The sequence below is a fragment of the Vombatus ursinus genome, unplaced genomic scaffold (genome assembly GCF_900497805.2).
Source record: "Vombatus ursinus unplaced genomic scaffold, bare-nosed wombat genome assembly UNPS02014770.1, whole genome shotgun sequence".
Classification (NCBI taxonomy): domain Eukaryota; kingdom Metazoa; phylum Chordata; class Mammalia; order Diprotodontia; family Vombatidae; genus Vombatus; species Vombatus ursinus.
The window spans coordinates 10,901,329-10,922,559 of NW_020954548.1; the positions used below are offsets into that span (position 1 = coordinate 10,901,329).

Consider the following 21,231-nt stretch of genomic DNA (forward strand, 5'->3'; position numbering starts at 1 on the left):
CATAATAAATCAGGATTCTAGCAAGAGTGCAATGAAAAATACAGCCAGATCCCAAAGGCAAGCTGTATTCATTTGACAATTTTCTTAAAAAAAAAAAAAAAAAAAGGAAAGAAAGCAAATGTCAGTCTTTATATAAACAACATATTAATACAGGGTCTGAATTAACAATAGTAATAAAATAGGTAACATTTATAGTATATAGTTTTTCAAGGTTTACAAACTGCTTCATATCCACGTATTATTTATACATACGTTTCATTTGATATGTTATCTCACTGAGTTAAAACTCAAGTATAAATCCTAGTTATTTCTCCATGCTCAGCATCAATGTCAGAGGGATAGAGTATAAGGGGAAAATCATATCTCCTATGGGACCAAAATTTCCAATAAAACAAAATAACAAAACCTTGATGATAATCGGAAGATTCTGCGTATCATTTCTCTGTTTATGAGAATATAGCCATGCATAGACAAGTCTTCACGTGTTAGCAACCTATACATAGCAGCTTGTTTGGTCTCATTCATTGTGGCTATCTGCCAAAACATGAACTATGAAAGTCATTTCACTCTATGTCTCTTTCCAATTCCTTCTCAATCTTCCAACTGGTTCATCAGGGACTAACATGCATCTTATGAAACTCACAGTCTATTGTTTTAGAAGATGGATTCTGATGAGTATTTGGCTCAATAAAGACATGTGCCTTAACAGGTCGAGAAGCTCAAAAAGGCTGGAATTTTGGGGTCTTTCCAGAAAGGACTCTTGAATTCATCAGTCCCATTGTATCTGGCTGTTTGCTTTTTTTTTTTTTTAAATATACTGGCTATATGTTTTATTCTTACAATTCAAAATGTCCTGAGTTTAAATTGCTCTTGTTACAAAGGGCAAACAAGCATTTACAGGCATATCCAAACTGCACTGTAGTAAGTTTAGGGGAAGATTACTGGATTTAGAGACAAATGATCTGGGTCTGAATCTCAGCTCTGCTACTTAAAACATATATGATACTAAGCAAGCGATATAACTTTCCTGGGATTCATTTTCCTCATTTGTAAACTGAGGAGATTGGATTAGATGACTTCAAATGTCTCTTTCAGTTCTAAAGCACTCTTCAGAATCAATCCCACTGGGGTACATGATCAATCAGCACATTTGTCCCTTCTCAAAGACACAGAAACATTAGTTAACATACCCAAGGTCACAGAGGGATATGTGAAAAGGAACCTGCTATCAACTCTATCTACAGTCATAATCCCATATATATATATATATATATATATATATATATATATATGCTGTGATGCAGCCAAATCAGAACTGGCTTTTAGTTGGAAGACACATTCACGTCTTAATTTTACCATTTTCTAGCTATGTACCTTTAAATAAGTCACTCTATTGTGCTTAATAAATGTTTACTATACTGAGTAGAATTTAATTCTCTGATTTCATTTCTAAAATGAGGTAATAAGGATAAGGATACCTGTTCTGTACACTTTACTGGATTGTTGAAAGGATTGCATTTTTTTGTTTGTTTTATTTTGTTTTGTTTTAAAGAGTGGGGGGGAGGAGGGAGGAAGAAACAAATCTGGATTGATGTCTACTGATGAGCACTGCAGACACAGCCAGCAAATTTACCATGCCAAGGAGTAAGTGAATAATTAATTTTTTTAAAAATTTTATGTTTTTGTCATAAATGATTTTAAAAAAGGCAGTCAAGAAATGTGAGGTTGGCTCCCCCACCCCCCCCGCCACCAGAGTAGCTGTACGTGAATAATAAATCACAAAGTTGACAAAAATATTAGAGGTTATTGATATCATAGTTCTGGGTCTGTTTATGGATAGTTTGGCCTTAATCCAATCTCCATGAAATGTAACTACAATATTTGAAAGCTGTGTATTGCAACCTAACCTAAAAAATAGATCCCCTCTATAAAGTCTCTGACAAGTGGTTATCCACCTTCACATGGAGTTCTCTTCGCTTATTAAATTTCTTCTAATCCTTTAAAGTCTAACTCAAACGCCACCTCCTCTATTAGCCATCACTGGTTGTTAATAAGTTTTCCACCCAGACCTCATATTACACAGCCCTTCACAGTCTGTCTCCATCCTACCATTCCAGACCTATTTCGTACTGCTGCCTTTCATCCCTTCTGAATTCCAGCCAAAATGTCCCACTCATTTCCAGAATTTGGCTTTCCATTTCCAGCTCTCATGCCTTTGCACAGGCAGTTCTCCCTCCTAACCTCCTAGATAATTTTAGCTTTCTTTAAGGCTCAACTCTGGTGCTACCTCAATAGGAACCTTTTCTTGGTCACCTCAGTTGTTAGTACTCTCACATTCCTCAACTTGTACTTAACTTATACATGTAAATGCCATATTCTCTGCCAAGCCCCATGTAGAAAACAAGTTCCTAGACAGCAGGGCCTTATTTTTTCACTTTTTTTTTTTTTGTATCCTCACTGCCTTGCACAATGCTTTAAACCTAGGAAGTATTTAACAAATGCTTTTGAGGTTGAATTGAATACTCCTTTGTAACTCTTTGATGAACTTAACATATAATATCTTAATACAATGCATTTTTTGTGTGTTTTGTCTTATAGCTCTACTAGACTTTAAGTCCCATGAGAGCAGGGATAGAATACGATATAAATTGCACATCCTCCCCTTCCCTCCCCAAGTACCTAATATAGTGCTCTGCTTAACAAATGCTTATATTTTTATTGTATGGGAAGCATCCATCTTCATGAAGCAGCCCCATTCCATTGCTGGACAGTTCTAATTATTAGGAAATTTTTCCTTCTGTTGAGCCAAAATGTGCCTGTAATGTCTTAGTGTTGCTAGTTTTTGTACTAGAGGATCAAAGCGAGTAAACTTAATCCCTTCAAAAGTCAATTCAACAAATATTTATTAAATGTTGATTGTAAATGGAACCCCATGCTAGGTACTGAGATAAACACAAAGTTCAAATAAAACACAACTTCTATCTTCATGGAGCTTAAAATCTAGTTGAGTGAAAAAAAAAACAGAGAAAGACTATTTGTTATAGGTTTGTTAGGGAGATGAAAAACAAAGTGAATCTCCTCTAAGTCTTCTCTTCTCCAGGTTAGACATCCCTAGTTCCTGTAACTGAACATTCTGTGTCATGCTTTTGGGTACCTTCAACCATCCTGAATATCTTTTGCTAAGGAATTCTATCTATCTATATCTATCTACATCTACCTACATGCATATAGATGGATATAGATATAGTCTGGTATGAAATATCCCTTGCCTTGCTTTAGACATTATGAAATTCTTCATGAAGTCTAAGAATTTTTCATTATTTATAAAATCACATAACAACTAATCACAATTAAATCTTTACTTTGTAGGAAAGAAACCAATTTCAAACCCAAACCAGTCAATTGCATGCATCCTTGTTGGCAATTACAGCATATTTAATGGATATGACCAGTGTGATTATCCTTACAGATTAATTTCTCTTTGTAGAGAAGGTCAAAGATTAAGAAGCAATGGTACTATCATAGGCCTGACCACTCAGTATTTAGAAAAAACTGCTACAAAATATTCACTTACTTCCCTATTTCTTTGACAACATTTTTCCCTTTCTAATCAAATTTTGGGATGAATGAACAACAGCTGGGGCAAACCCCCACAAACTATGATATCTATGAAAACGTGCTAACTGTGCCAAATTCAAAAGAAGATTCTTCTAGTTCTCCAATTACATGCCCCCAAGTAACAATTCTCTATTTTGCATTTAAAAAGAGGCATCCAGAGCCTGTATGCCTACTAAAAAGGAGACAGAGAGGATAAGTAAAATGGCCATATTCTACCTTTCCTCTAGCTTTAGGGTAACTAAAACCTTCAATGGCGCACAATAGTCCACTGGCATAAAGTCATAATCACTTACATTTCTATAGTCCTTATAGTTTTTACAAAGAGAGAACATATATTTCCAAAGTTGACCTTGGGACAGTACATACTACATTTCATCTTCATCTAGACAGAGTGTAAGCACAGGAGGAATTAGAAACCATTCAACAAAAGTTCCATGGGTAGATAATGACTCAGAATTATATACCACAAAGATGCTTTGTTTTGTCCTAATACATTTTGTATGACAGGACATTTAGATTTCTAGAGGAAAAAAATCTTAAATCTTAATTAAATCTTAATTAGCCTGCATTTCAACTAGGGCTAGAGTTTGAATCTGCTAGTGTGTCTAGTTCTAGAACATAAGAAGAAAGATATTTTAAAAAGTAATTGGAGGCATTTTTAATTAATGCCTAGCAGTAAAACAGCCCCATGTTGAGGATAGATCCTAGAGGGTTCTGTAACAGCTTCATTTTTCCTTTCTCATGTCCTCTGTAAATATAAAAGGGCAATGTAGAGAATTTAAGGGTTAGTAGAAATTATAGTCAGGAGAAAGTTCATCTTAGTGACTAAAATGTGCCCAATGGGACTGACAAATTAAAACATACATAGATGATAGCTAGCTAGCTAGCTAGGAGAGAGAATCCTTTTCCAACCCTGCTGTTCACACTCCTAGGCTTGAACCAAATCTAAAATGCAAGTAGAGCCCTACAGGCCAGGGAAGCCCGATCCCAGACATTGCTGTGCCAGTGTCCAAAGGCTTAGACCTAATGAAATTATTTGGAAAAGATATTTCCTGTCAGTCTTCAAATATCAGATCTGGAACCAAGACTGTAGCATAAGTAAGATTCCAGTACTTTGGCTGGCTGGATAATCACACAGTGACACATCAAGAGTACTGGCTTCAGGCACATTTTGTTAGCCTACTGCTGGAGAGAAATCAGCTAAGGAGGGAATGAGCAAGATGAAGTGTATGACCTCTGGAAGCACCCAGAAGATGGTAGGTTTGAAACAGTTATGAAGGAAATTATCTAACCTTACCTTCACAAAATTTATTTTCTTGGACAAGATTTACATGTGAGGTTAATAAATTTTTCTTTTCCCTTTTTGTTCCATATTGTCTGAGAACTGCTTGCTATGGGCTTGAAGTGATAGAAAAGTGTAGTAGAGGTGGTGGGGAGTAAGAATGTATCTCCTTCCCCCCCCCTCCCCAGGGCAGTGTTGCTCATGGAAAGCTAAGGAAGGGAAGAAGTTGAAGAGTAAAAGGTCAATGAAAGACCATTTTCATCTAAAAGAATTTCGAGGACGTTAGGAAGTGATAGATAAAAAAAAAAGCACAAGTTGATGAAGAGAAATGAAAAGTCCAGTTATGAAAGGGCCAAAGGTGTTCTAATCTTAAATTTAGTTTTTCTCTCTTCATCAAATCCCCCATAGTATCTCAACTTATTCAGACAGTGCTAGGACCACTGTGCAGAAAAGCACCTTAGAGATCTTCTAAACCATCCTCCTCATTTTACAAATGAGGAAACTGAGTCTCAGAGAAATGGCTTGCATAGGATGACACAGCAAAGGGAGCTTCAACCACAATAAAACTAAAACCAATGCCAGAAAGTAAACCCCAGATCCAAGCAAAGGATAGGATCTGAGTGGACCAGACATTCCTGGGTAAGACGAAAAAAAATCATGAGAATCAATAATTTTCAATCAATGGGCCTCAATCAACCAACAAGCATTTATTAAGTCCTTATTTTGTGCCAAGCACGATTTTAAGCACTGGTGTGTTATACTAAGTATTTGACTTGACTGCATGCAGTGTTTACTGCCAGATGTATTCCTTTTGCTACTGAAACAATAGCTAGACCTATCTACTCATCTTCATGTCTCTTGATTCAATTCCAACTGCCTCCTGTATTGTGAGCTACTTCATAGAAATGCAGAATATTATATCTAGAAGGGAAGTGAAAGCACAGACTGACAAACATGGCCTCTAGAATATTAGGCCACACAATGTCAGATCTTGCCTTTAGAACAGGGAACAGACAATGTTAGTCCCGGGCGAGATTTAAGGACACATTTTTTGTTGTTCAGTTGTTTTCCAGTTATATCTAATTCTCTGTGATCCCATTGGGGATTTTCTTGGCAGAGATACTGGAGTGATTTGCCATTTTCTTCTTCAGATCATTTTACAATTGAGAAACTGAGGTAAACAGGGTTAAGTGACTTGCCCGGGGTCACATAGCTAGTAAATATCTGAGGCAGGATTTGAACTCAGGAGGAAGAATCTTCCTGACTTCAAGCCTGGCACTCTATTCACAGCACCACCTAGCTGCCTTTTCAGAACACGGAGGAAACAAATCATGTCAGATTTAGAAGGAATCTTAGAAATGCCTTAATTAAATCCCCCCCTTGGAAGCTAAAGCACCAAGAGAAGAAAACTATTTACCCAAGGTAATCAACTTCACCCCATTCCTAAGTGATAACGTATGTCCCGTCTTCTAATATAACCTATACTCAGTGTGGTGTTTCATAGCAGATTTCTTTAGACGCGTTATAAGCCAAGTGCATGAACAGTAGAATCTATAAAAGTGAAACTACTTATTGACAAGTTATGGCTAAAGGGGCATAAGGACAGACAAGAGTCTAGAAGGGAAATACTTGTTTCTTGTGTGTTTTGAAGTCTAGTAAGAGAAACTAAGGCATTTAAAGACATTTTTATCACTTGTGGTGATGGTGGTGGTTAGTGATAATGTTTTGCATTTCTACAATGTTTTTAAAAACTTTTTTTCCCAGAGGATTTCCACATTTTCATCTCATTTTTCATCAAAATATTCTTGTGAAATAGGTGGCCTAAAACTCCTAGAGCAGGAGAAAGAATATTGGACTTAGAATAAGAAGACTTGAATTTAATTTCTGGCTTAGCCAATGACTATCTGCATGACCTTGGGAAGTACCTCCTCTTAGCCTCAGTTTCTTTATTTGTTAAGTGGAGATAATAACACACTACTTCCCTCACAGTTATTTATTTTGTATACCTCAAAGCACTATAAAAATATGAGTTGTTCCTTGCATTGCTGAGAAGGGTTAAGTCTATCAATGTTAGTCATCGCACAACATGGCTGTTACTGTGTACAACGTTCTCCTGGTTCTGCTCACTTCACTCAAGTCTTTCCAGGTTTTTCTGAAATCTGCCTGCTCATCATTTCTTAAAGCACAATAGTATTCCATTACATTCATGTACCACAACTTGTTCAGCCATTCCCCAATTGATGGGCATCCCCTCAATTTCCAATTCTTTGCCACCACAAAAAGAGCTGCTATAAATATTTTTGTACATGTGGGTCCTTTTCCCATTTTTATGATCTCTTTGGGATATAGCCCTAGAAGTGCTATTGCTGGGTCAAAGGGTATTCACATTTTTATAGCCCTTTGGGTATAGTTCCAATAGCCCTTCTCAGCAATGCAAGAATCTAAGACATCTCCAAAGGTCTCATGATGGAAAATGCTATCCACATCCAAAGAAAGAACTATGGAGTTTGAATGCAGATTGAAGCATAATATTTGCTATTTTTTTCTTCTGTTTTGTTTAGTTTCCTCTTTCTGGAGTGTCCTCCTATTGGTTCTTACAACATCATTAATGTGAAAATATGTTAATAGGAATGTATATGTATAGCCTATATCAGATTACAAGCCGTCTTGGGGAAGGAGAGGGGGGAGGGAGAGGGAGAAAAAATTAAAACTCAAAAGCTTATGGAATTGATTGTTGATAAATCAAATTAATAAAAAGGAAAAAAAATGTGAGTTGTTACTATTAAAATCCCTGCCCATTTGTCAAAAATTTTTTGAACTGGATATTACCTTAGAAGCCATCTTGTCCAAATTCCCAATCAGTGAAGGAATCCTTTCTGCCACAGCTCACTTTTCCACAAGGCATTTCATTCCACTATTGGGAACCTCTAATTATAAGGAAATTTTCCTTCTGTTTAGCCAAAATCTGCCCCTCTGTAATCCTCAACCCTAGTTGTTTCCTTGGGACAACATAGAATATCCACACCTTTTTTTTTTTTTTTTTTCTATGAGACAGTCCTCTAAATATTTACAGGCAACTACGATGGCGCTCTTCAGTATTTTGTTTTCTCTTCTTGATATGACATGGCTATCCTTTGTCATCCTGGGAGCACTCCTCATAAGGCATAGTTTCCTGATGATCTTTGCAAGTGAGCTTGTTAAACTTCACTTTTCTGGAATTTTTAAAATGAATGGTAGACTGTCTCAGGAGACTAGCTAAAAGAAATTTGATGGTAGAATCAAGGGTTTTAGTCATAGTGTTGCTAGTTAAACTCCACATAAACTTGTGGGATCTGATCATCTACTCATTTAACACTGCATGGTTTGGGAGGGGTAGAAGAGGATAGTTAGCATGAGTAGAAGAGAAAAAGCAGCTGTGAGAAGAAAGGAACAAATTTTGAGGAATAAGTAAAAGAGTAAACAGCAAATCAAGGTTTAAAGGGCACTGTAGGGCAATTTTCAGTTGTTCATAAGGCATGGAAGTGAATTAAAACCCTCTTAAGAAAACAAGACTGTCCTTCTGTATCCACTATCACTTTCCAAATTCAAGCAATAAATCAGTGAATTGAGATTTCATTTTGCCCTAACAATTCTTGAAAGGCCAAACTCTGAACTGTATTACACTAAGGACTGACTCATCTAATTCACACAGGAACAATAGTTTTATTAAGAAATTCTTTCATTTCTGTTCACATAGGCAGGAATAATACTTCCCAGGCTTAATATGGCTTCTAATTAAGTTTTACAAAAATGCATGTAATTCTTTATTCATTTGTGAAAGAAATCTTCCTTATTTTTTCCTATAAAAAATTATGGGACCTATTTCCTTAATATGAAATCATGTAATTAAACTTCAGGAACACTAAAGAAAGAAATAACACAAGAGTTATATTAAATACCACATTTTTAGGAAGTCACATTTAAGTCACCTTATAGCAGTAGGATCATAGTTCAGTTTCAGTTGAAACAGGTATCTAACAGTAGGATGCTTACCTGAAATATTCTAAATTATTAGACTGAAAAACTAGGATGTGACTATGAAAACAGCCTTTCTATTTTCTATTTTTTTTAAAAAATCTATCTATTTCACAAAAATGTATTATGAGGTTTGTTCTGGCAAGGTACTTTCTAGCTGTGGCCAGAAAAATGCAGAGAAAAGTTTCACTAATATCAAGAACAAATTATTTGAAGACTTGAGGTTGTCATAAAAGATTCAAAATCTGCTTTACTCTACAAACTGTAAAGATTTAATCCACATAGTGTAAATGAGTTTGAGTACTATGAGATCCATCAGTCTACTTATTGACATGAAAGTTCTTAGAAAGATTAGAAGGGAAAAAGCACAGATTCTCCTTGGAGATTTTAAAGGAAAGAATAGGTAGCTACTTGCCCTGGCTAGTTTACATGTTCACCTATCAGAAATCGGGAAGCTGGAGGAGGTAGATGTTTTCTCAATGGTCCTTTTCCAATCTACTATCCTGAGATTCAGTAGACTGGAAATAATTAACTTCAACAAGCATTTATTATATATGAAACATTGTGGTAGTTACTGGAAATTAAAAGTCTAAAATAAAGTTCACCTAGTAGTCATGAAAAGCACAGAACTATATAGCACTCACTCTAGCTGGAAGGAACTCCAAAAACCATTTAGTGAATCTCCCTCACTTTGCAGTTGAAGAAACTGAGGCCCAAAGGAATTAAGTAAGTTACCCAATGTCACCCAGGTAATTAAGGTAAGAAGTAATATTTGGACCCATGTCCTTTGACCTCAGGACTAGCATCCTTTTCACTGTCCCAGATACTCTTAGGTGAAATAATGGTATGTTTACAGAAAAAAAAAAACCCTACCAACTTAAGATTGTTATGTAGAAGATGCAACAGCCATTAATGAACTATGCTGTCTTTGATTCCAGAAAATTGTTTATCTGGTTTCTGAATTTGATTCAATTCATATATCCTTATGAAACTAAAAAATACCCTTTCACCCATTCCTAACCATCCAACAAGCCCCATCACCAGCTTTGCTATGTGCCACAAGAGCAGAATAGGCAGGAAGAGCATGAAGGGTAGGAGTGGTTACCACCTTCTCCTCCATCCCCACCCCAAACATGAATTTCCATTAACTAATAGTTCATTCACATTGCCCCAGGTAGATTCCCTCCCCTTTTTTTTTTTGACTTCTCACACTCTTTCACAAGACTTCTTAGTGAATGACAGAACTGTGATTTATATCGGTTTTCAAAAGCATTGTGAACTTCCCTTTCCTCCCACACTTCTCTCTTACTCTGAAGCACTCAGAACATTTCAGTTACAGAATCACCCAACCCAAGAATTTGAAGAAAATCACTGAAGGATTCTAGTCCAACCTTACCTAACCAAGACTCTTTTTTACAACATCATTGATAAGTGGTCATCTCGCCTCTGATTAAAGATCTCCAGTAATGGGGAACCCATCATCTCCTAAGGCAGCCCATACTATTTTGGGGCAGCTCAAAGTCTTAGGCAATTTTGTCTTGTGTGGAGCCCAAATTGACCTTTCTGTATCTTCTGTCCAGTGTTCTTAATTCTTCCTTCTCGGACCAAGGACAACAAACTTGGATGTTCTTTAAATACTTGAAGGCAGCATTTATGATCTTCCTAAACCTTCTCTTATTTAGGCTAAACTTCCCCAGTTTCTTCAAATGATCATCCTATGGCATGGTTTTCAGTTAGCATTCTGGTCAATGGATTAAAGATTTGCCTTGGAATATAGGTGGGAAAATACTGGTTTCTTAGGTTTTTCTGGTGGGTTATTAGATAATTCATCTTTTATTCTGCTTTTACTCTTTCACCACCATCACAATCCCTGCTTCCAAGAAACACTTAAAATCCTTTGGTAATGTCCAGTATTGAAACATTAAGTGTTATCACACTCATAGAATCTTATACTTACCACATTGCTGCAGGTTCTATATCGAATATTACGTCCTTCACAGCTCCTATGTCAGAAAAAGAAGAAGTAATAATAGTTATATGTGTTCCAAACTTTGGAATTTTGTAGCTGAGACCTTATATGATCATCAGAGTCCAACTCTGTATCTTACTAGTAATGAAACTATGGCCCAACTCTCTTGCATGATAAGAATCTTTTTTGTCACTAATGTAGTAGACTTCCTCTTTCAGAGAACTATTAACAAATATTAAAATGATGAGATTTAAACTAGATTATCCCAAACTGTTAATTATCTAAACTAGATTATCCCAATCCCAAACCACACATCCCTGGTATTCATGGATAAGCAATCCAGAGCTAGTGTGGAATGGTGGGAAGAGCATTAGAGATGAAATCAAAAGGCCTGGATTCAAGTCCCAACTTTCCCATTGAACAACAATTTAACCTTGAGTAAGTTGATTCACAACTACAGAATTTTGTTTTTTTTCTCTATGAAGTGAGGGCAATGGGCTAGATGACAAATCAGATTTTCGTTAGCTCTAGTAGTCTAAATATAATGCCAGCTGCATCCTTACCAAAATCTGTCTATTAAAAATACTTAATACATGTAGCAGTATAGGGGTGTGAAAATAGACTTTATTTTACATTGATCTATAATTTCTCTGACCTTCTTCTATTTTTGGGGGTTCCCTTGGCTCCTTAGACAGTCTTTTTGGATTCTTTCAATATATTTCAAGACCAAAAGTGTTTTGTGACCAAATTAACTTTGGAAAGACTAGGTTAAAGAGATATTACATCTAGGTTTTGATTAGTATGATAATAAATCCCATGAAATAGATGCATGTATTTTAATTCACACTATTCAAAGTTATAATTGTGTAAAATATGGCAACTGGTTCTAGCCCAGTGGAAATATGCAATGCAAATTCAAATAATGTGACCACTTCCATGAGATTCATTATTTACACTAATTAGGACCAATCTATTCCTTCACTAGAGTAGGAGCTGATACTAGATTTCATTGCTACTATAATTCTACTTACTCCCCAAATACTTATGATACATGCTTAGAAATCTTTGTTATCTGAGAGAAAAGACATCCTAGAGCAAAGTTTTCTATAAAGCACATTTCTTTTCAATGAATCTTATTTTCCTTTTGATTTCATTATAAAATTAGAGAGGAGTTACATGAGAGGAAAAGATTTGTCAACGCATATACTTACTAATATTAAACAATACAACACATATATTTTTTAAAAACCGTACTTAAAAACTGTCTTGTTAAGAAAGCATATGTGGTAATACTCAAAACATTAACATAGCTATTATGGTATTCTGAAAATAAGTAATTTTTTTTTTTTAAAGCGGAAATGAAAATACGATCCAATCTGATTCAACAAACATTTCCTATAGAGGAATTATAAGGTTTTCAATCTGGAAGAAATCTTAGAGTTCATCTAGTCCAACCATCTCATTTTATAGATGGAAACACTGAGACTCAGAGAAATTAAGCAACCTGCTCGAGATTATTAGGCACTTTGATACCCATCCAATTCTATTTTCCATCTTCTGACTATTAAGTTGTCAATCTCTAAATTTTTAACAATGCTGCTAAATTTTTCACCAATTTCAGTCTTAGCATTAACTTCAATTCCAAGGCAATTATCTTTTATACAATTGCATTTATTGGCCCTTTCTAAGACTTTTTCAACTGTTAGCACCTATGGAGTGCATTTACATATCCCTGGATAATAGATCATAACCACGTACATCGCTAAGAATTGAAATATTTAATCCCTGCTTAGCAATGGCCCTTTGCCATGATATCTGCTAGGATACAACAGTGTCCAACAGCTAACATCTGATAATGATCAAGCAAATTATTAAAGTGTGCCTGTAAATGTACCATTCTACTGAGAATCTAGTGTTTTGTTTATTTAGTTGAAAACTGGGGTCCTCATTACTGGGTGTTAGCTCAGTAAAATAGCATTCGTTGAGTGTGACAAAGGGCTAATCATTGGGCTGTGGGCTACAGAGGTTATCATCGAGTCGTCTAGCAATGGGACAAGGGACAAAATAATGTGTGAGACTCTTCGGTAATAAAGCTGGTGAAAGAAAAAAGGGCTCTTATTTACCGTGAATCTTTAATTAATGATTTACTGAACTCTAGAATAAGGTTAAGGATATTTATAAAAAGTGAGGGATTCCTATACAGATAGTCTATATGTGTCAAAAGAAGTCTTTTGGCTCTTGTCTTAGTATTTTTTAAAAAAGATATCAGTATTTATTGGTGAAATTTCCATGTGCTAATTGTATAACTTAATAGAGTCCATCATTTTACAAAAGATTGACTTTGTTAAAGCAGAATAAAAATTTCACTGAAATTAACAGAGTGACTATTCTAAAATGAGGATTGTACTCTTGCCATCTAAAGTTTTACATTCAGAGAATTATTGATTTATCTGGGCACAAAAACTCATCTGAGAATTAAATGGTGAAAATATCATTTATTTTTATACTTCATTAATATAAAACAGCCAAATAGTTTCCTTCACATTTAAACAAAATAAAATTCACCTCTGGGAATGAAAACAAACATTGAAAATCTCAGCTCTTAAATCATTTTGGAGTTGTTATGGAGCATTCATAATGGAGGATCTAAGTGACTGTGCCTTCTCTCCCATAACTGTACAACCATAATAGGAAGGTGTCTCCTGGTATAGATACATAGAATTAGGGGCTTACAACCTTAGCTACGACAGTAAAGTAAGTGAATATATCTAGAACAAAGGTTTTGATGAAAATTTATTTTTTATTTTTGTTTATCATATCAACTCTTCCTGGTAGCCAGTATTTAATCCTAACCAATTCCCCACCCCCTACCCCTCAAAAAAAGGAGATAACCCTTTTATATGTTGCGTGGCAGTCTTCTTTAAGCAGACTTACAACAAAGCTGAGGTAAGTTGGAGGCACAGTTTCTTCGTCCCTCATTAGCACAGAACAAACCGTACCACTTCTTCCACTTCTCAAAATCCTGATGTTATCTCAGTTTCAATGATTAAAACTTACCGACCTTGGAACAGATGAATTGCTATGGAAAATTTAAAGCCCCACTGATTGGATGGCTTTCGTTCCTCCCCTCCCTCCAATTCGTATTGTCTAATTCTTTAAAAGGGAAAGGATGACTCATGTTTAGCCCTTATTATGAATAAACAAACTCTCTTTGATAATTCAAGTACCTTAGGCTGCTTCTACTTGTACATTTTTCTTTGCTGAAAGAGTAGCTCCTCTGTGAACAAATGCATCCTTCTGAAGGTCGAGCCAGGCCTACCCCTAGTAAGGGGACATGGGACCATGTAACCTAAAACCAGAGGGCTCTCCAGAACAGCACCATTTGTATTCAGCTCCTATAAAGATGCAGACTCTTACCTTTGGACTATAAAAAAACCAGAGGAGTGTTAAGTGAAAACAGGTTACTGCTCTGGATTGCTCTTGATTTTCAAATATGGGATCACGGGCAAAGAATTTTGAAATAGGAGAGTCCATCTGCTTATATATCTTTTTTCTCCCCAAAAAACCCTTTTAGTCATTCAAAAGGAAAGAATGAGCACTTTATGAGAGAGAGAGAGAGAGAGAGAGAGTAGACATAAAACCATCTTAGAGATTCAAGCCAGAAGGACCCCAGGCCGTTTAGACTATTGGTCCTAAAATGACCGCGGATTAAAGAAGACAAGCTAATTTACAGCCAGAGCAGGGATTTCATATAGCTTTTGAATAACTATTTTTTTCTTCATCCCTTCATATAAGCATTTGAATTTTTAGCAGATTTATGCAGTCAGAGGATGCCCGAAGAAACTACTTATAACACTCCCACATTTCTGAGGTTTTTCCTAAAGATATTAGGAAGACCCAAGAATCTTGTACTCTTCAACAAACACCCCTGTCTGTGGGGTTTGCTGATTAGGGATGTTTTCATTTTTCACAAGCTAAAACATCAATGTAAGATTTTTTTAAGGTTCATACTGTTATATTACTCTGAATAGTCACTGAAAACAAAATTTAACAACACAGAAGTGAGTATTAATGTATGTGAAAATGGGAACATGTATGCCTAGACTGGGTTGGTCTGAGAGGTTCATTGTTATTCATTTAACTGAACAAGAACTTATTAAGTCCTGAGAACTATGCTAGATGCTGAGGATATGAAGACATAAGTGAAACAGGCTTTTTCTTCAAGGATTTACGTTCTATCATGGCAAACAACATGTACATAGAAAGTTAAATAAAAAATATATACAAATTAATTTCCAGGGAAGGGCACTAGCAATTAAAAGCTGGGGATTAGCATGGGATTCCTGTAGAAAGTGGCACCTGATCTGAGCTTTGAAGGAGAGAGTCCTTAATGACCCTTCAGCTGTGAACCCCAAGAGATCCATGCAATGTAATTGTTCCATTAAGATTGTACATTAGCTAACTACATAAAGATAATTATAGTGATGTCATTTTGGTCCTCTTAGAGTATGAAGGACAACAACTATATAAAGATAATGATTCATGCACAAGGTACTTAATTTGTTGGAGATAGTTTATTTAAGGGGCAGTCTTGCCAGATGTTATTTCTACATCCCTTTTTGCTCTTACTACTCTACGATCAGGGCAGCCAGGATGCAGAGTGGATAGAGTGCCAAGGCTAGAGTTAGGAAGACTCATCTTCATGAGTTCAAATTTGGCCTCAGATGCTTATTAGCTGTGTGACCCTGAGCAAGTCACTTAACCCTGTTCCTCAGGTCCTTGTCTGTAAAATTAGATGGAGAAGGAAGTGGCAAACCACTCCAGTATCTTTGCCAAGAAAACCTCAAATGGGGTCTTGAAGAGTCAGATATGACTGAAATGACTGAACAACAAGTCTATTATCTACTCAGGATCAGTATTTACCTTTTCTTTCTTCACTCCATCTTCTGCAAGTATATTCCATGTGTGAAACGGCCCCCTTCCACTCATCTGTGATACATTGTCCTTTCCTTTTTTTTTTTAAATGTTAAGAAAATACTGTTTAGATGAAATCTTCCTCATCTAAGGCAAGCCTGATGCCAAGTGTCCTGTACTATTAGTAAATTCTATACCCCTCCCTTCTAAAATTCTCTTCGCCATATTGCTGTATATATTCATATTTGGTAATCCTTCTTGAAATGTTCAGCACCTGTGCCCAGCAAGTGCTTTGTTATTACAATTAGATGATGACTTTGACTATTGCATTATCTCTGAGAATAATCCGTACCAAGTACTATTAAATATGTCTGCAAAATTTCTGATGTTTAAACTAAAAAGTGAATTTTATATTTTATTCCAAGTTTTTTTTGGTTTTCTATCTACCAGTGATTCACCATTCATTTTCAGGCAATCAGGCCAATAACTATTATCAGATTGCTGTATCATCTCCGAATCATGGAAATTCTGAAGTGGCAGCCAGGGGGTAGTGGAAAGAATACTTGACTTGGAATCAGGAATCCCGGGGCTCAAATTATGGTTCTGACACTTTAGCAGTGTGGCTGTGGGCAACTCATTAAATCTTTGAGCCTCATCTGTAAAATGGAGATGATAATACCCATGCTGGCTACCTCATAGGATTGTCATAAGGAAAATGTACTTTAACTATTAAAGTACTTGAGGTTATTGTTTTTAAATTAAATCAAATGTTCTTTAAAAGTACATACCCCCACCAAATATACAACTGAAAATTAGCTATAAAATAAGGAAGGGACACAAAACCTTATTGTGGTTTCACTCTAAATATAATAGCTTAAAAAAACATATACAAAACATATCTTTTACTCAAGCATTCAGTCAAAAAGTCCCATAGTCCCATTGCAGGACTCCTATGAGTTCTCCATTGCCTCCTTGGCATGTGGCTCAAACAGATTAGTGCTAGGGGAGAAATTTATTCTTCTCTTGGTAGATAGCTATGCAAGCCAAACTATTATGACAACTTGATAAATGTAGCTTTTGAAAATGCTTTCTGTTGTAATAATACAACAAACAACAAGAAGGCAAAATGCCAAACACCATCAATCAATGTGGGAACTAACTGGGATAAAAAAAAGCCCACAATCTCAGTGTCACACTGAATCTTTGAATTTGCCAGAGGTCCAAACCTTGGCTAATGAGCCAAAATAAGAGTCAGGCTTATAGATATAGTTTCAAAGCAATTTTAAACCAACTTCTAGGGGCAGAGGGGTGATACTTAAAACATGGTGCCACAAGTAGTGAGCTGCTCTTAAGAGTTTATTTCTTTAGCATTAAATAACACTTATATGACTTCATTTGAATGTCTCAATACTTCTATGATACACTGATTTCTTATTATAAAGTTGATCTGAAGACTGTGCCCCAAGGGAAACTTATTTACTAATACTGCAATTGTCCCACACATTGAACTTCAGGGCTACATTTGATGCATGTAGGAATTGGATAGGTATGGGGGAAAATTCCTAGAATATGCTTCTTCTGTTCTTGTCAGAGGCATTTGAAGCAGGATTTCTTAGTGTATTCAGACAATCCTTATTAGTAACTTAGAGCCTGGGCCAGGTTAATTGGCAATATTTTCATCTACAGGAAAAAAAAAAGTATATGCTGTAATAGTGCCTGGCACATAACGGACACCTAATATATGTTTTTCGATTGCTTGATACCCGTAACACTTCTATTGTGAGCTTCAGGGTGTTCTATTGACTGTTGTAAACTTTCAGTATGATCTAAACTCCTGATAGAAGAGAAATCTCTCCGGATAACACACTTGGATGCCAAGTCTCCTAAGGTGACAATAACATTGAGTAAGACTATTTCTTAATGGTACATTTTGCAGCATAAGCAGAGTTACTAAATCTTGCAGAAAGAAGATAAGTTACTGCTTAGCTGTGTGTAGTAATTTTTTCCAAACAATTATGGCTTTGTACTCCTTGGACTGTCTTAAAAGGAAGATTTGCTGTAATAGTGAAGTCTTCACAAACAGGAGATAAAACCATAAAAAGGAAGAGATGGTATACTACAATCACAAGCAAAGAAGGCAAGACACATGCGATATTGTAAGGTTTATGGCCAGAATACTGATGGAACCCAAAACTGCTCTGATTATGCAATCAGAGTCAACAAGAATTTACCGAGCACATAGGCTGTGCTCCTAGTGTTCTGGGAAATAGAGAAGTATAAGATACGGACCTCAAGGACCTTACAGTCTAATTGGGGAGACGAGGGCCAAAGGAACATAGGATCATAAGACTTAGAGATACAATAGTTCTTAGGGAACAAATATTCCCAAATCCTTATTTTACAGATGAGAAAATCAGGGCTCAGACATCCTGAAGATCACAAAAGCAGTAAGTAGCTATGCCAGGATTAGAACCCTTGTCCATTGATTTCAAATAATCAGCTCAGATTTATAAAATGCTCTGAGGTACATGAATTATTCTTTTTACAACAGTTCTGTAATAAGACAGGTAACATGAGTTATATTATACACATTTTATAGATTAATAAGATGAAGTTTAGTGATGTCAAACTACCTTCCCAAGGTCATGCAAGCATCAAGTATCAGAGGTGAGGTATGCATTCAAATCTTCTTCTCCGTCAAATATATCGCCTTCTCAGACACACAGATGTTTGAAATAGCTATAGAGCAGTACACAACCATGAAGTGTATGGTCAAGAGCCATAGACTGTGACATCAGGAGTTAAGAAAAGGTAGGGGATGGAGTAGTATAGATATCACATGTGTCTGTGTCAGAGTTATACAGTCCCAATCTACCAATCCCTACATCTCCATTCAGTTTTGCCAAAGGACTTAGGTTATATGGCATTTGTCGTTGTTCAATTGTTTCATTTGTGTCCCACTATTTGTGACCCAGTTTTGGGGTTTTTTTTTTGGCAAAGATATTGCAATGGTTTGCTGTTTCCTTTTCCAGCTCATTTTACAGATAAGGAAACTGAAGCAAAAGGGTTAAGCGACTTGCTCAGGATCACACAGCTAGTCAACATCTAAGACTGGATTTGAACTCACAAAGATGATATTTCCTGATTCCAAGCAGATGAGAGATGCTCTATCGACTATGATGCCTAGCTGCATAGCAACACCTAAACCTTGAGAGTGAAATGGGAGTAGAAGAGAATGGGAAAGAACTGAAGATTTTTATTTCTTATTACTCTGTCTCTTCCATTGTGCAAGTCATTGTTAACAGCTATCTTTATGAATAAGTTTCTCTTTAATGCGTAAAGAACTTTTAGCCTCATCTTTCTGCTATTACTTCATTATCGATCACCTGGTGTTTATATAATCACGGCATTTCAGAGTTAGAAGGCAGTGCCGCAGCCTTCTAGTCTAGGTCACACCCCCTTCGACAATCTACTGCCTAACGTAGCCAACAAAGGTCATCAGACCTGTGCCTGAAGACCACTGATGAGGAGGAGCGCACTACCCCTGAAGCAAGCCTCTTTCGACTTTTGCAAAGCTCTAGTTATTCGAAAGGTTTCTGGACCTCAAGCCTAAATTTGCCTCTCAGCAATTTCTTCCTTTTGATGCTACTTTTGTCTTCTGGTGCCAAAGAGAACCAACCCATCTACTCCATCTTCCACAGGCCAGTCCTTGAAATACTTGAAAACAGCTATTGTATCCTTTTACCCAAGTGTTCTCTATTTTAAGTTTAATGTCACCAATTTTTTTCCACTGATGCTCACAAGGCATGGACTTAAGGCCCTTGACTACTCACTTAAAATCCATTTCTGTAACAAGTGGATGTTATACAATTTTTTTTTAAACAGAGTTTATCATGGATCCTAGGTTTAGAGTCAGGTGTTCTGGGTTCAAATCTGTGCTCTGTCGTTAACTTCCTGAGTGATTTCAGATATTTTACTTAACTTCTCTGGGCGTTAGTTTTCTTATTGGTGAAAGAAGATGACTGGACTAGATCAGAGGAGTCCAATATGCTGCCTACAGGCTTGAACATAGCTTATAATACTCTGCAGTGCAGATGAGCTAGATTGAAATGCAATGGAGGAAATGTTTAACAAAATAAATAAAATGCAAAAAATATAGAAAATACTGCATTTTAAAACCAAGTCAAGATGCAGGCCACAGGGAGGATCAGTGGCCCCCACCTCTATCTGAGTTTGACACCACTGGACCAGATAACTACTAAGGTTGCTTTTAACATTATCTTATCCTTTATATAGATGCTAAAGGAAAGAAAAATTTGTGCATACATGTTCATTTCCTACTATTTGCTCTTCCATCTTGATTTCATTCATCACTACCTTCTCTGAGAGACAAGAAAGGACAGAAGTGTCTTGCTTCATTTTGATAAAGAATCATTTTATAATGTTGTTCAGTTGTTTCAGTCATGTCTGATTCTTTGTGACCCTGCTCAGGATTTTCTTGGCAAAGATACTGGAGTGGTTTGCCATTTCCTTCTCCAGCTCATTTTACAGATGAGAAAACTGAGGGTTAAGCGATTTGCCCAGAGTCACACAGCTATTAAATGTCTAAGGCTGGATTTGAACTCAGGTCTTCTTAACTCCAGGCCTGGCACTCTATCCACTGTGCCACCCAGCTGCCCACAAACCATCATAGTTGTAAATATTATTGACAGTAGGAAAAGAGGTGGAGAATGAAAATAAGTGAGTTTCAGGAAACTGGATTCAATGTTTCCATCTTTTCAATGAATAAGTATATATATATATGTATGTGTGTGTGTTATAACTTAAGCTTTTCTGGGAATGTCACCCAATACAAATTCAGAGTTGAAAACTGATGTACTACTTTGGCCAGAGATGAAAATTTTTCCTTTAATCCTTCTGTCTGAAACAGATGTCCATTAAAAAATGTAATTTTAGAAGACCATAGCATTTTCTCTAAAGCTACTGGTATAGGCAGTACATTTCAACCTTATGAGGCCAGGGACTTTTAATGCAAGTCACGTGGGCAGAATGGTTAAAGAGGTATATGGATTACTATATGTATTCAAATCCTTGCATAAACATATGAATAAATTGTTAAAGTTTTTATTGATATGTTTTGGATCCTCTGTCATCTATATTTCCAAGTATCTCTCTCTTATACTCTCCCCAACACTACCTTCTATAATAATAGCTAAACAATTTTAGAACTTGAAGGGACTTACCTTAAAGATAATCTAGCTCAATACTCTCATTTTGCAAGTGACAAAATTGAGGCTCAGAAAACTGACCATAGGTAGAGGATAAGTGGATCTGCTACCAGGGGTTGGAATGTGTATTTATATACCCATGGTGATGTATACCAGCATAACATCAGGCACATACAGAATCCATTTGGGGTTCTACAGTGTCACCT

General features: G+C 36.3%; 1 protein-coding gene across 2 annotated transcripts in view; it reads right to left on the bottom strand.

The window, feature by feature from the left end:
• The window catches only part of ADAMTSL1 (ADAMTS like 1), a 397,281-nt gene that overhangs the window by 319,689 nt on the left and 56,361 nt on the right, over positions 1 to 21,231 (bottom strand). For both annotated transcript variants that reach the window (XM_027862672.1, XM_027862671.1), the window contains exon 3: positions 10,872 to 10,917. In XM_027862672.1, coding sequence (XP_027718473.1) covers positions 10,872 to 10,917 — 46 coding nt within the window. The remainder of the gene's footprint in view (positions 1 to 10,871; positions 10,918 to 21,231) is intronic.